Source organism: Antrostomus carolinensis, unplaced genomic scaffold, assembly GCF_000700745.2.
Source record: "Antrostomus carolinensis isolate BGI_N321 unplaced genomic scaffold, ASM70074v2 scaffold4628, whole genome shotgun sequence".
NCBI lineage: Eukaryota > Metazoa > Chordata > Aves > Caprimulgiformes > Caprimulgidae > Antrostomus > Antrostomus carolinensis.
The window spans coordinates 2,547-17,142 of NW_010332127.1; the positions used below are offsets into that span (position 1 = coordinate 2,547).

General features: G+C 49.7%; 1 protein-coding gene across 1 annotated transcript in view; it reads left to right on the forward strand.

The window, feature by feature from the left end:
* Nucleotides 1-12,867, forward strand: part of LOC104529156 (striatin-interacting protein 2) — a gene marked incomplete at both ends in the record, with an annotated part of 13,819 nt that extends 952 nt beyond the window's left edge. The window contains 15 exons of the mRNA XM_010173370.1: nt 609-683; nt 787-921; nt 1,119-1,239; nt 2,080-2,148; nt 2,262-2,368; nt 2,487-2,614; nt 2,963-3,154; nt 4,393-4,616; nt 6,265-6,330; nt 6,890-6,953; nt 8,020-8,091; nt 8,385-8,459; nt 9,513-9,610; nt 10,157-10,283; nt 12,767-12,867. Of these exons, the coding sequence (XP_010171672.1) occupies nt 609-683; nt 787-921; nt 1,119-1,239; nt 2,080-2,148; nt 2,262-2,368; nt 2,487-2,614; nt 2,963-3,154; nt 4,393-4,616; nt 6,265-6,330; nt 6,890-6,953; nt 8,020-8,091; nt 8,385-8,459; nt 9,513-9,610; nt 10,157-10,283; nt 12,767-12,867 (1,654 nt within the window). The remainder of the gene's footprint in view (nt 1-608; nt 684-786; nt 922-1,118; nt 1,240-2,079; nt 2,149-2,261; nt 2,369-2,486; nt 2,615-2,962; nt 3,155-4,392; nt 4,617-6,264; nt 6,331-6,889; nt 6,954-8,019; nt 8,092-8,384; nt 8,460-9,512; nt 9,611-10,156; nt 10,284-12,766) is intronic.
* Between the last annotated feature and the right edge of the window lie 1,729 nt (nt 12,868-14,596).

Genomic DNA, 14,596 nt, shown 5'->3' on the forward strand with positions numbered 1-14,596 from the left:
ACTGCCCTGGGCAACCCCTTCCAATGCCTCAGAACCCTTGCAGCAAAGAAATTCTTCCTCACATCCCATCTCACATCCCATCTCAACTGCCCTTGGGGCAACTGGAGCCCATTTCCTCTTGTCCTCTCACTTGGTCCTTGGTTGAACAGACCCACCCCCACCTCTCTCCACCCTCCTCCAAGGGACTTGGACAGAGCCACAAGGTCTCCCCTCAGCCTCCTTTTCTCCAGGGAGCCACTGGATGTGAAATCAGTGCTGGTCTCACCCAGTTGCTCCTGTGGTCTCTCCCTTCACAAACTGGCTTAACTGGGACAGAAAATTACCCCCCAAAACCCCTCTGACATTGCAAATGCAGCTCGAGCACCGTCACTCTGGGCAGGGACGTGGGAACAGCCCAGCCCAGACATGGGGATGAAGATGGTGAATGTGGTAGCATTGGGTGGCTCCAAGATGCCCCTTAGAGCTGTAGAAGAGCTGGGGGATGAGTTTAGGTCCCTGCCCCGTGTCTCCTCAGGTGTGTAGGGATGCTTCAGAGTCCCACAAGGGATTTGGCAATGAGGAGGTGGGTGAAACTCCTCCAGGTCCCTGCTGACTCCTTTCTCCATCAGAGCTGTACAGCTACACTGAGGAACCTGAGCTCAACACCAACAGGAGATGCTTCGAGGAGGATTTTCATACTCAAGGTACCAGCTCTGGGCTCAGCACCCCAAGGATTGGGGCAGCCTCCCTGGGCAAGAGCAGGACATCTGGGGAGGCACCCGGCTGGTTGTTATGTCCCCTTTCCAGTGCAGGGCAGGAGGTGGCTGGAGCTGGATGGAGCTCAGCAGAAGGCCTATGTCATGCACTTGCTAGATGGGCTGGAGGTGGTCAACAGAGACAAGCGGCTCAAAGTAGCACGGGCCATCCTCTACCTGGCACAAGGTAAGGACCACGTCCCCCATGTCAGGATGTGGCCGCGTATCCACTGCCTGGCTTCGGCATGGGGGGGTCAGGAGAAGCTTTCTCTGGGGGTTGTGTCAGGTTGGTGCAGTGAAGCTTCTTCTTGGGATGGTCCCATGTGCTCCAGGGGTTCAAAGGCAGCTGCCCCCTAACCAGTGCCTCCCTTTGGGCCTCTCCAGGTGTCTTTGGAGACTGTGATAATGAAGGCGATGTCCTGCACTGGTCTCGTCACAACAGCTTCCTCCTGTACCGGCTGGGAACCTTCACCGCCTTCCTGGAGCTCCTCAACATGGAGATTGAGTGAGAGGACCTGCACTGTCCTCACCTTTCCTCACCCTCCTTGTCCTCTTCTTCATCTTATTCTTTCTCCTTGCCCTCCTCACCCTTCCCTTTTTCACCTTCTTTCTTGCCATCCTCCTCACTCTCCTTTTCCTCATCTTCCTTCTCCTTCTCCTCCTTGCCCTCTTCTTCCATCCTCCTCTCCCTTCTCCTCTTCATCTTCTTTCTCTTGCCCTCTTCTTCATCTTCTTGCTGCTCTCTTCACCCTCTTATTCCATTCTCCTCGCCCTCCTCTTCATCTTCCTTCTCCCCATCCTCCTTGCCCTCCTCCTCCTCATCTTCTTTCTCTCCCTCCTCCTTGCCCTCTTCTTCCATCCTTCTTGCCCTCTTCTACATCTTCTTTCTCACCATGCTCCTTGCCCTCTTATTCCATCCTCCGCACCCTTCTCCTCTTCATCTTCTTTCTCTCCATCCTTCTTGCCCTGTTCTTCTACATCTTCTTTCTTGCCGTCCTTCTCCCCCTCTTATTCCATCCTCCTAGCCCTCCTCTTCATCTTCCTTCTCCCTGTCCTCCTCGCCCTCCTCTTCTACATCACCTTTCTCACCATCCTCCTTGCCCTCTTATTCCATTCTCCTCACCCTCCTCCTCCTCATCTTCTTGCTCTCCATCCTCCTCGCTCTCTTCTTCCATCCTTCTTGTCCTTCTCTTCATCTTCTTTCTCCCATCCTCCTTGCCCTCTTCTTTCTCCTTCCTCCTCCTCCTCCTCCTCAGTTTCCACCACTGCAGATATAGGCTGGGGGTCGAGGTGAGGAGCAGCCCATGTCCCATGGCTGGTGCTGAGCTCGTCCCCTTCCCCACAGCAACAGCCAGGCCTGCAGCAGCGCCCTGAGGAAGCCGGCCATCTCGCTGGCCGACAGCACAGAGCTCAGGTACCCACTCTCAGCTCCTCACTAGCATGTTGGGTGGAGGCTGTGGGACAGCCTCTGGGGTCAAAGTGGCCTCTGGATTGCAGTGTCACCTGCCTGGCATGCTGTTCTGACAGGGTACTGCTCAGTGTCATGTACCTGATGGTGGAGAACATCCGTGTGGAGCAGGAGGCAGATCCCCCCGAGTGGAAAACCTGCCGGGAGACCTTCAGGATGGAGCTGAGTGAGCCACAAACTTCATTGTGCCCTAATGAGGTTCCTTCATCATGCTGGACCAGCAGAGAGACCTGTGGGAGGTGGGGATCTGCTCTGAACCTGCTCCTGATCCCTCTCTCCACCAGGTTTCCCTGTGCACACTGAGGAGCCATTTGCTCTTCTGCTCTTCACGATGGTGACCAAGTTCTGCAGTGGCCACGCTCCACACTTCCCCATGAAGAAGGTTGTGCTCCTGCTCTGGAAGGTGCTTCTGGTGGGTGCAAACCCTTCCTTTTCCCAGAAAGCAGTCATTTTGGGAATAGTGCTGATGCAGCCTGGATGTTCCACGCTATTCAGTCCAACCATAACAAGGTTTTTTAGGTTGGCACAGGAAGCTGACACAAGGCAAACAGGTTTCTTCTGGGACGAGGGTGGGCTGAGCCATGCAGAGGACATGGGGTGGGGGAGAAGTCTGGAGAATGAACCAGTGACTTGGTGTTTTCCTCTGCAACTCTCCAGTTTGATGGCCTCAGACTGCTGCTCCCCTGGAAGCCCAGAAGAGCCATGCCATCCAGGTGAGATGTCTGCTCCATGCTTTCTCACCTCTCTTGTTGGTCCCTAGTTCACGCTGGGTGGATTTGAAGCCCTACAGGAGATGAAAGTGAAGAAGAGGGAGGAGCTGGGGCTGCCACCCTTGCCGGAGGACAGCATCCAGGTGATGCGCAGCATGCGCGCTGCTTCGCCTCCCACCTTCTCCATCGAGCTCATGGAGCAGCAGCAGCAGAAGCGTGGTCACCGCAGCCGGAGGGTAAGAGTGGGCATGTCCTCCTGGTGCACAGCCCAGGATGCTTTTCCAATAGGGACAGTCACCTGTTCAGGGATCCAGTCTGTGCTCGGGGGTGTGTTTCCCTTTCCCCTCAAGTGCTCCTGTGTTTTCCAGTTTCACAGAATCACAGAATGGTTTGGGTTGGAAGGGACCTTTCAAGGTCATCTAGTCCAACTCCCCTGCAGTGAGCAGGGACATCTTCAACCAGATCAGGTTGTTCAGAGCCTCATCCAACCTGGCCTTGAATGTTTCCAGGGATGGGGCTTCTACCACCTCTCTGGGCAACCTGGGACAGTGTCTTACCATGCTTAGCATAAAAAATTTCTTCCTGACATCTAGTCTGAATCTTCCCTCTTCTAGTTTAAAACCATCACCCCTTGTCCTGTTGCTACAGGCCTTGGTAAAATGTCCCTCTCCATCTTTCTTATTGGCCCCCTTTATATATTGAAAGGCTACAAGAAGGTGTCCCTGGAGCCTTCTCTTCTCCAGGCTGAACAGCCCCAACTCTCTCAGCCTGTCCTCACAGCAGAGCTGCTCCAGCCCTCGCATCATCCTGGTGGCCTCCTCTGGACTGGCTCCAGTAGCTCCATGTCCTTGTGCTGTTGGTGGCCCCAGCACTGGAGGCAGCACTGCAGGTGGGGTCTGAGGAGAGCGGAGCAGAGGGGCAGAATCCCCTCCCTCCACCTGCTGCCCACGCTGCTCTGGGTGCAGCCCAGGACACGGTTATTGGCCTCTGTGCTGCCAGCGCACGTTGCTGCCTCATGTTCAGCTTCTCATCCACCAGTTTCAGTTGTGGCAGATCAGCCCCATGATGTGTTTGAGCTGGAGGAAGCGAGAGGACATCCTGACCCTATGGCAAAGGGCTGATAAGGACCAAGGAGCAAAGTGCTCACAGCAAGCTGGTCTTTTTTTTAGCTCCACTCTTGGAGTTGCTGTGTTATGGTCTGAGGATGAAAGCGCCTCTTTTGCTAGGCAAGAGATGTCAGATGTTAGCTCCAAAAGTTAAGGTGGAAAACAGGGTCACACCTCCTAGATCAGCAAGGTTAGATGTACAGAGAGGGTTATTCCATGACCAGGCTTTGTTGGCCACAGCTAGGTGGGAAATCCTCACCTGAGGAACATTTGGGAGCTTGATCCTTCCAGGATGGAGAGGTTTAGTGCAAGCAGCTGGGAGAGAAATAAAATCCACAGAGTGACTTGAATTTCTCCTTTCCCTTCTGCTGCAGCCCCTGATGAAACAAGACAGTTTGGACATCTACAACGAGAGAGACCCCTTCAAGAATGACGAAGCAGGAGTTGATGAAGAGGAGAACGATGATGTGGACAGTGGGATCGAGGGGGAACTGGACCTGATGGAGCGGGATGCAATTATCCCCACGATGCCTGCTCAGCGCCCACCTATCGAAAGGGTGTCGTTCCCTAAAGGGCTCCCCTGGGCCCCCAAAGTCAGGTAAAACCATCTGGTGTCATTGCCACCCTCCCCAGTCCTACCTGTTCTGGAGTTCACTGTAGGCTGAACATCAGGCTGTGACAAGTTTGTTGGCCTCTGGCAAGTTGAACTGAAGTGACTCCGCTTCTTTTGTCTCAGTTGGTCCTTTCTGGACTAGATTTAGCTGAGCTCTTCTCCAGGCTTTTCAAACCAAGCATGGCCAAGCTTGGCCAATAAGTGGCAATCCCATTTTGGATATCCCAGGTTGTACTGGGAAGGAGACTTGTGCTGGAGTGCTGTGGGAGCAGGGTCAGCTTTCCCAATGGGCACCAATGGATCTTGGTAGGGCAAGGTCCTGGACTAATCATCTTGGGAACTGGTTAATGACATTGCCTCTAGCTTGTTGAGTGGGACTCTCATGTTGCCAGATGAAGCTTTTTTGAGTGGCCTTGCTCTAAGGTGAAAGATTGGAGAAAAACATCTGAGGATAAAGAAGTTGGTACCTAAAGACCAGTTCTGCTACAGATGACATGGGGGAGCGTGGAGAAAAGAGGGTGAAAACCTCTGTGCTGTTCCTTCTAATCCATGTGAGGGTTTTGCTGTTGATCCCAAGCCTGGATTTAATCCAGTATCTTTAAAACACAGGAGCAGTGACAGGGTTAAGTGTGTCTGTCCCACAAATCCTCACAGGAACACAGCAAGAACTGGTTTCCCATGTGGGTTGGTGCACACGTGGTGCCGTGGTACTCCACAGCACTTAATGCTCTCAGCTTCAAAATCAAATGACCGTTGGTTTTTTCTTGGCTGGTGCCTGGAAATCCAGCTGGGTTTCTTTCTGCCCGTGAGAACCTTGGCTCATGGTTCATGTCCTACTTGTAATGCTGAGACCCTGACCAGTTCTCATGAAAGATGTCCAAGGTGGACAAGATGTCAGTTTGCTCTCTTGGAGCAGCACATGCTCTGCCAGATTGTGGAGACAACATTTGTTCGCTCAAAGCAAGCAGATGCTACTTGAAGATGCACATGGTAGGAGCACAGAAGGTGGATGAAGAGGTGCTGGTTGTAGAGAACTCCTCTCCATTTATTTATTCCAGTACCTGAAGGGGCTACAAGAAAGCTGGGGAGGGACTTTTCATAAGGGCAGTTAATGACAAAACAAGGGGAAATGGGTTTAAGCTGAAAGAGGGGAGGTTTAGATGAGATATTAGGAAGAAGTTCTTCACTGTGAGGGTGGTCAGACACTGGAACAGGTTGCCCAAGGAAGTTGTGGCTGCTCCTCCCTGGAAGTGTTGAAGGCCAGGCTGGATGAGGCTTTGAGCAACCTGGTCTAGTGGAAGGTGTCCCTGCTGATGGCAGGGGGGGTTGGAACTGGATGATCTTTAAGGTCCCTTCCAACCCAACCCAGTCTGTGATTCTATGATTCTATTTGCACACTCCAATATTGTTGCACACCAAATACAAGTGGTTTTGGTTCACGTTGCTCCCAATGAACGAGAGCAATGGTGGCTCTAACCCAGTGCTTGTAAGACCTCTAGAAATCAAAGCTAGAAAGCTCAAACGTTCTTGGTGGTCCCACGCTGCTGTCCTTTCTGAACAATGTAGGCTGTGATCTGGTATCTGTCTATTTTCCAACCTTCTCCTTGTTTTTGTTTCTTTGCTGCTCCATCAGACAGAAAGACATCGAGCATTTTCTGGAAGCAAGCAGGAACAAATTCATCGGGTTCACGCTGGGACAGTGAGTGTTATGTCTGTAGGTCCAACAAAGTCTGTCCTGTAGCTCCCATCAGTGCAGTTTAACTGGTGAGAGGTGTCCACAGACCTCAGGTTTTCTCAACTCCACCTTTCTCAAGCTCTTGATGGTGTGGTGCAGCGCTGGATTTTGCTGGGGCTGCAGCAATGCACTTGGTGTTATCAAAATATGTTCTTGGAGATACTGGTCTCCAAGGACCTCTTTCTATTAAAAATCAGACCTAGCCTGGAATAAGTGACCCCTGGCCCAAACCAAACTGTGGGTGCAGAGTCATCTGGCACAGGCCCAGCAGGGTATATTGTTTTTTAGGTGTGGTGCAGAGACCTGATTCCACCCCAATTCTTCACCCTGATGTTACTCCTCTCTTGTGCTGGGGAGGAGGTGGGAGGGTGGGCAGCTCATATCAACACCTCTCCCAATTCCTGACCCATCTGAGATGTGTTCAGTAGACTACCAGCTCCCTCTTTTACCTTGTATGACATGGAAGTGTTTGAACACAGATCTCCTTTCCAACCTCATATTTACTTTCTTTCTTCCTCCACAGAGACACTGAAACTCTGATAGGGCTACCACGGCCGATCCATGAAAGCGTGAAGACACTGAAGCAGGTGAGATGGTGGCTCTGTGTGTGGTGATGGGGTGAAGCAGCCCAGAAAGCCTTTCTGAGCAGTAATCAGCTTGTCTAACCTCATCCCTTGCTATTTTTGCTCCCTGGCCCTTAGCAGATGCTCTGAGGTGGGATCAGATCTGTGGGGATCTCATAGAAGTGGGGAAATCATTGTCCAAGATCATTAAGGCCATAGGGGGATTGCAGGGCACCAAGTCCCACACACATAAACTTTGTGATACAGCATTATAATGAGTTTTAGGTTCCTCAGATGTATCCTCTCAGCCTGCAGTAGATGTTTCACCTGAATTTAAGTCTTCTGCTCCTCTTCAGCTGATGTACAGCAACATGTTTGGTCTGAGCTCTTTTCTCTGCCCTGGGAGGTCAATCTGATGGATCCAGTCAGGGTCTGAACAGCTTGAGAGGGGCTGGATGTAGTGTGGGATCCTCACATCTAACTTGTGTTACTGGAGGGGGTAAGAGGGCTCCTTGTTAGTTGTCACAGGAAAAGCTTCTGGAGATTCTTGCAGGAATTGGGGTGAAAAATGGAAACCTGAGTCCTCACTGCAATTCCAAGTAGGTTGTCCAGCACTTGGTCTTTCCCTTTATCTGAGGTGTAACATTGCTGTGTCCTGGCGAGCATTTTCCATGTTGTCCTTTGAAAGTGACAGACTTCCAGAGTTGGGTTTGGACATGCCTGCCTAGACCTGTGCTATTCCTAGTGGGAAGCATGGCCAGCCTCAGCTCCTGCAGTGCTCCACATGGAGTGAGACACCTTCAGAGTCCAACTGACCCTATGTAGGGTCTAGGTTGCCTTTTGGAGGCAATTGTCCCTCTCCATTTACTTACAGAGAGATCCTAGAAGGAGTAAGTGGAAATAATCAAAGACATGTTGTGTGTGGGACTTCAGGGACAGAGGGATGTCCCACACAAAGATGAGTTCTTCATGTATCTGCTGTGACCTATACACCTAACTGGGATATTACTGAACTCAGCAAATATTGTCATCACTGACTGTGTTTCATCCCTCAGTTGTGATATTGCTCTGCCTCTGTGTATTTTGCCAGCACAAGTACGTTTCCATCTCAGACATCCAGATCAAGAATGAGGAGGAGCTGGAGAAGTGCCCCATGTCTCTGGTAAGATGTGGCTGCTCCCCATCACTAGATAGATGTGTGGAGGATTTCCAAGGTGTTGTAGAAATCCATATGTTCTCCATGATCCTTAGGAGACACCTTGGATGGTGTTTTTTCTAGAAGTTCATATCTTGATTAAACATAGCAGCGGAGAAAGGTCTGGAGCTTCCTGCAGTCAGGATGCAGCTATGTCCATCATTAAGTCCTCAAGCTGGGCTTTATGGAGGTGACTGATAGATCTCAAGTGTGTGGACTGAAAATAATTTTCCCTTGTTTCTAATGTTTCTCTGTGCTAGGGGGAAGAGGAAGTCCAAGAAACCCCTTGTGAGATCTTGTATCGAGCAATGTTATACAATCTCCCCCAGTATATGGTAAGTATATATCGAGCTTTTGAGTGGGGAATGGTGCCAATCTGTGAGCTGCAGAGCTCACCATGGGGCTTCTGGGGCATATTCAGGACTTGAAGGGTGAGATTTTGGTGGGAATCCAGAGCAGAGTTGGGTGGAATGTACAATCCAAGAGGAGGGATTCAGAGGATCAGGGGGTGTAGACACACAGGGACGTGGTCAAATGGTTAGAGACAGGTCAGTGGTTGGAAAACAGGATCTGTGAGGAGGTTTGGGAACAAGGAACAAAGTCCTCCACATTGCTGGGAGCTTAAAACTGGCTCCTGCCCTCTGGACACTTGAGAGGAAGTGTTGGGGATGGCCAACTTGAGTTGCATGAGCTATAGTGTTTACCAACAAGTTGTTGCACACTGATGCAGACACCTTCACTTCTGACCTCAAGAAGCAACCTACAAACTTGAGTGGTCCCTTGAGCCTTTGTCCAACTTGCTGAGATTAACTTTCAGTTATGATATTGTGCTGATCTCTGAGCGTGATGGTTTGCTGGGCCAGGAACCACACAAAACCATCATCGTGCTTTACGTGGCTCAGCAAACAAGGTGGTAACACCTTCAGGTCTCTGCCAACCTGGCTGTGCTCTCAACAGCTATTCAAACTGTGGAGAGTCTGTAGGTTATGAACTTCCTTACAGGGACCCCCCTTCCAGCCTTCCCATGGCCCCAAGATGTTCCCAGAGGAGTATAATATATGTCCTGAAATTCAGCTAAGTAGACAGGCTGGATGAGCAACCTGGTCTAGTGGAAGGTGTCCCTGCTGCTGGCAGGGGGGTTGGGACTGGATGAGCTTTCAGGTCCCTTCCAACCCAAACCAGTCTGGGATTCTATGGGTAAAGGAGAATGTTGTACCCTCCTGTTTGAAAGGTAGAGCCTTGGCATAGTCAGTCCATCATGGTGAGCAGAGCTTGGGCTGGTGAAACCCTATAGAGTTGGTTTGAAGTTGTCCAGTTCCAGCAAGTGAAAGAGAAGGAAGGAATACACCTTCTTGAGAGCATCCCTTCCTGCCTGTCCTCCCCTGCAGATAGCTTTGCTGAAGATCCTCCTTGCTGCAGCACCCACCTCTAAAGCCAAGACTGACTCCATCAACATCCTGGCAGACGTGTTGCCTGAAGAGATGCCGTAAGTCCTTGAGGAGGTGGCCACCAGCCATCCTAGCTTTGCCACAAAGTCTTGGACCATGCAGGAGAGTCGGAGTTTGCCCATAAGGTTCAGGAAGCTCCAGATTTCGGGATGTCTCTTTGGATAGGTGCAAACTACTGTTGCTGCCAGGGCAGAGGGTTGAAAGCCAAGGATGTGAGTGCCAGTTTTTCAGGAGCGTAACAATTGGAGCGCAGTCGGCAGCCGCTGTGCTCTGCTGGCTGAGTGACACAAATCATAAAATCACGCTAATTGACATAAATCATAAAGATACGTGAGCATATGGTAGGTGTCCTTCACACCACCTTCCCAGGACTGCTGGCAGAGGGCACTCAGCTTTATTTTTTCCCCCCCTTTTTAATGTATTTTAGTGTCACCAGCCAGGAGGGGATGTAAATGGGAGTCCCAGAGGGAAGCAAAGGTCTCTGTTTCTGTAGACCTTCTCCAGATGAATAAGAACTCAACAGTCCCTCAGTCCTCCTTGTTCCCACACCCACTGTGCTGTCACCTTCTTTCCCTCCAACCCAGCATCACCGTTCTTCAAAGCATGAAACTGGGGATTGATGTGAACAGACACAAAGAGATCATTGTGAAGAGCATCTCGGCTTTGCTGCTGCTGCTCCTCAAGCACTTTAAGCTGAATCACATCTACCAGGTGAGCTTAAGAGAAGGGATCAGCCACTGCCAAACTGGTCTGGAAGCCTATGTGTCCTGATAGAACCTCTCCTGAAAGATCTCTCCAGGAATGGTTTCCATGAGGAGCTGCAGATTGCTTTTCCATAGCAGGGAACCCTAGCAGCGGGCCAGGATTTGTATAGGGTTACTGGGGCAGGGATAACCTGCCTGCAATATATCTCTGACTGTGGTCTGACAGGATCGTTTCCACTCACGTGGAAAGAGTTTTCAGATTTCTGGAAAAAAAAAATCCTGCTGTGGCTGATCAGGTTAAAATTTAGGAGATATCACAAGCATGAGACTTCCCTGGCAGAAGGGGGAAGGGGATGGGAGTTATACAAGACCCCTTTTTTTGCTCTGTTTCATCTCTAGTGACCAGAAATAGTGCTGGGTAGGACCTCACGAGGTCAACTAATCCAGTCCTCTGTCCCTCAGCAGGATCAAGTTCTTGGGGCTCCAGTTTCAACAGAGCCTGGAGGTCTGGGTCCTAGATGCAATCTGATTTTGGTTTCATCTGCATGACACCAATTGAACTGGACCTGGATGAAGGTTTTCCTTGATTAAAAAAAAGACCAAAGTTCTTCTTAAAAAAGAACTGGCCTGAGCCCAGTTCTCCACCCATTCTGCAAGTCAAACAATTAGTGTTTTCTAATTTATTGTTTTTCTCTTAACGGGTTTGACATGGTACAAACCCATCTGTATTATGAAGCCCACTGATATTTATCTGAGGATAAATACAAATCCATGGATTGGATTGGATAAAATGAAACAAAACCTCACATTTTTACAATCCTACATTTGTTCTGGGTTCCTCCACATCCATTCAATAATTTTTCTTGCTTCACTCCCAAAATGTCCCTTCTCATGTCTTCCTCCGTGGCAGGAGGATCCTTGCAGTCTGGTACTGAGCCTGGAGAAAGCTGTGGGGTTTCCTCCCACTGATTTCTACTTTTGGGTCTGATTTTGGGTGAGCCATCATCATTTCTTTTGGTGCCAAAGCTGGTCTCAAGGACCATCTCAGAAACTGCTGTGGGTGCTGAGCTGATGTTTCCAGCATTGTTGGAGGCAGCATAGGGTAGCAGAGAGCGTGACTGGTCCAGGTTCTGCTGGAGGTCACCCTGTGCTTGCCAGCTGCCACATCGGTGAGGCAGCAACTGCACAGACCGGCACACCAACATAGATCATGGGGTTTTGGTGTCAGTTCTGTCCAGATTTGGTGTTTCTTATGCCAACAGAGAAACGCCATCAAATTATTGCAGAGATTTGTTGTATTATGCAGCTCTACTTGCCCAGATCATTTAATGTTTAAAGGGGGAGAGAAATTAAAAGCTGGTAGGAAGGTAAGGGGACATTTTTCAGTCCAAATGTGAAAAGGGACTGGGGTTGGTATGTGACAGGAATAGGAATTAGTGGCTGGAGAGCTGCCCAGCAGAAAAGAACCTGGGGGTGTTGGTTGACAGCCAGCTGAACATGAGCCAGCAGAGTGGCCAGGTGGCCAAGAAGGCCAAGGGCATCCTGGCCTGGATCAGCACCAGTGTGGCCAGTAGGAGCAGGGCAGTGCTGGTCCCCCTGCACTGGGAATCACTGGTGAGGCTGCAACTGGAGTGCTGGGTTCATTGTTGGGCCCCTGAGTCCAAGAAGGACATGGAGGTGCTGGAGCGTGTCCAGAGAAGGGCAACGGAGCTGGGGAAGGGTCTGGAGCACAAGTGTGCTGAGTTCCCTTGTGGCTGAGGGAACTGGGGGTGTTGAGCCTGGAGAGAAGGAGGCTGAGGGGAGACCTTCTGGCTCTGTCCAAGTCCCTGCAAGGAGGGTGGGGAGAAGTGGGTCTTGGTCTCTTCTCCCAAGTAATTAAGCAACAGAACAAGAGGAAACGGCCTCAAGATGTGCCAGGGTTTAGACTGGATATTAGGAGAAATTACTGAAAGGGTTCTCAGGCACTGGAACAGGCTGTCCAGGAAAGTGGTCGAGTCACGATCCCTGAAGGTATTTAAAAGACAAGTAGTTGTGGTGCTTAGGCACATGGGTTAGTGGGCATGATGGTGTTGGGTTGACGGTTGGACTTGCTGATCTTCAAGGTCTTTTCCAACCTTAATGATTCTGTGATTCTATGAATTATTGTATTTTCTCATGTAATAGCTACATCTCCTCCTTGCCTCTTCCCCATATAGTGTTTTGGCACAGGTTTTTACTTTGAGAAGCTCCACTGCACTCATTAGGTGCAACTGTTCCTAAACTTCTGCCATAAAGGTTGTGTGTCCACTTTATGGCAAGTAAAGTTTTCCAGCTGGTGGGAGTCACTGTATATGGTGCAAGCCTTATACAGCAGACTTCTCCAAGGGAAAGATGGTCTGCAAGGTGTCTAGAGCAAACCATCAAGACTGCTTTGCTTTTGGCTGGAAATGGGTTTCCATTCCTAGGTGAAGCTCTCAGTTAACGTTGATCCATTTCACTTCTCTTCCTCAGTTTGAGTACGTGTCCCAACATTTGGTGTTTGCCAACTGCATCCCGCTGATCCTGAAGTTCTTCAACCAAAACATCATGTCATATATCACTGCCAAAAACAGGTACAGACACTTCTGGGGAAGAGAGAGATAGATGATGGAGCAGGGAGGCTTTGTGCATGAGGAACCCTAATATGTGATGGGACTAAGTGACTTCTGGTCCTTCACATGGCTTTGGGGCAGTATGTTCTCCACTGTAGGGATACCCTGGAGGGGAGCAAATCCCTCCTGCTTAATGAGGAGGACTGGATGGGGGGTTTCCAATCTCTCTACTAAAATACATGTAGACCTGTCTCCTTTGCTGACAGTGAGCTTGTTTTCATCTTTACATGGATTCCTGGAAAGAACTCCAGTGCCATTTGGGCATCTGTGGGCCACAGCTTCAAAAAAGATGGGGTAGATGGGGTAGAATCTTCTAGGTCTTGTCCACTGGGCATCTGTGGGCCACAGCTTCAAAAAGGCTAGATGGGGTAGAATCTTCTAGGTCTTGTCCACTTTTTATAGCTATAATTCAGGTTTTTTTGTGACTTCTTCAGGTTTGAATAGTTGTCACTGCCTTTTACTTCTGATTTCAGAAAGGCACTAGCCCCGTTTTGAGTCTGTGTAGGGACTGGCTGGGCTACCACCAGTCAGCGTAAGAACTGAGAGAGCGCAGATCTTTCATAGCTCAGTAGGACTGGGTAGGATTTCCCCATTTGAAAGGGGAGCACCACAGGGGATGTTGCTGCTGGAATGATGAAAAAATCCTTTTTCCTGCTTTTTGATGCTCTTTTTGTTGCTCTTCAACTGTGTGTGTAGGCTGGTCTGTCTCCTGCATGGTGAGGATGTGTTCATGTGAGAAGACACACATGGGAAAATAGAAAATAATATATTAATTATCTTGCTGATAATCATTTTCCACTTTTGGTCCTGTGCTTTAAAGTCATATAAGTGAGGAGGAAATGTAGCCCAGGAGCACTTAGCCCCCTCTTCTGCTTTCTGATGGAGGGGGTGGAGTCACCATCCCTGGTGGTATTTAAAAGACGAGTAGAGGAGGGGCTGAGGGACATGGTTTAGAGGTGGAATTGGCAGTGTTGGGTTTATGGTTGGACTCAATGATCTTAAAGGTCTTTTCCAACCACTATGATTCTGTGATTCTGTTTCACAGGCAGGATACTCTCCTGTGAGATGAGGTGGGGTTTGCAGCTGGATGCTCTGATCCAGGGAGGTTTGTCAGACAGCGGTGAACAACGTCAGGCACTGCTCTGCAAAAAAGGATTGCGGGATTTTTTCACGTTCAGACATATGGACCCGAGTCCAGTGATGCTGCAACAGGAAATATCAGAAGTGATGCCAGTAAAATGATGACTTGTGGCAAATGAGCCGTGGGGCTCCTGGTCCTGAGCTGGCTTCCTCTGAGCTCTCCTGCTTATATCTGCACGGTGCTTCCAGTTTTGGGGTTATGATGGGTAGGAGCCAGCGATGAGCATCTGTCCTTGTGGTCAGACAAGCCCTTCCTGTGCCAAACACTTTAAACGAAGCCTGTTTTAGGGGATCTCCTGACCTTGGGTCTTCATCCTGGATTGCTTCTGATTCAGTGATCTTCACAAGTCAGCTTGTTGCTCAGCTGCTGATTTTAAAAACAAAAGATAGCAAGCAAGGGTGAACATAAGAACTGAAGCTGTGTGCTAGGGCACGCTTCGTTTTAGATAGGTGCATGTCTCAGGGTACAGGTAGCATCAGTTTATGTTGATGTGTGTACATGTATACACGTGGTTTTTATATATAAATATAAATATAAATATAAATATAA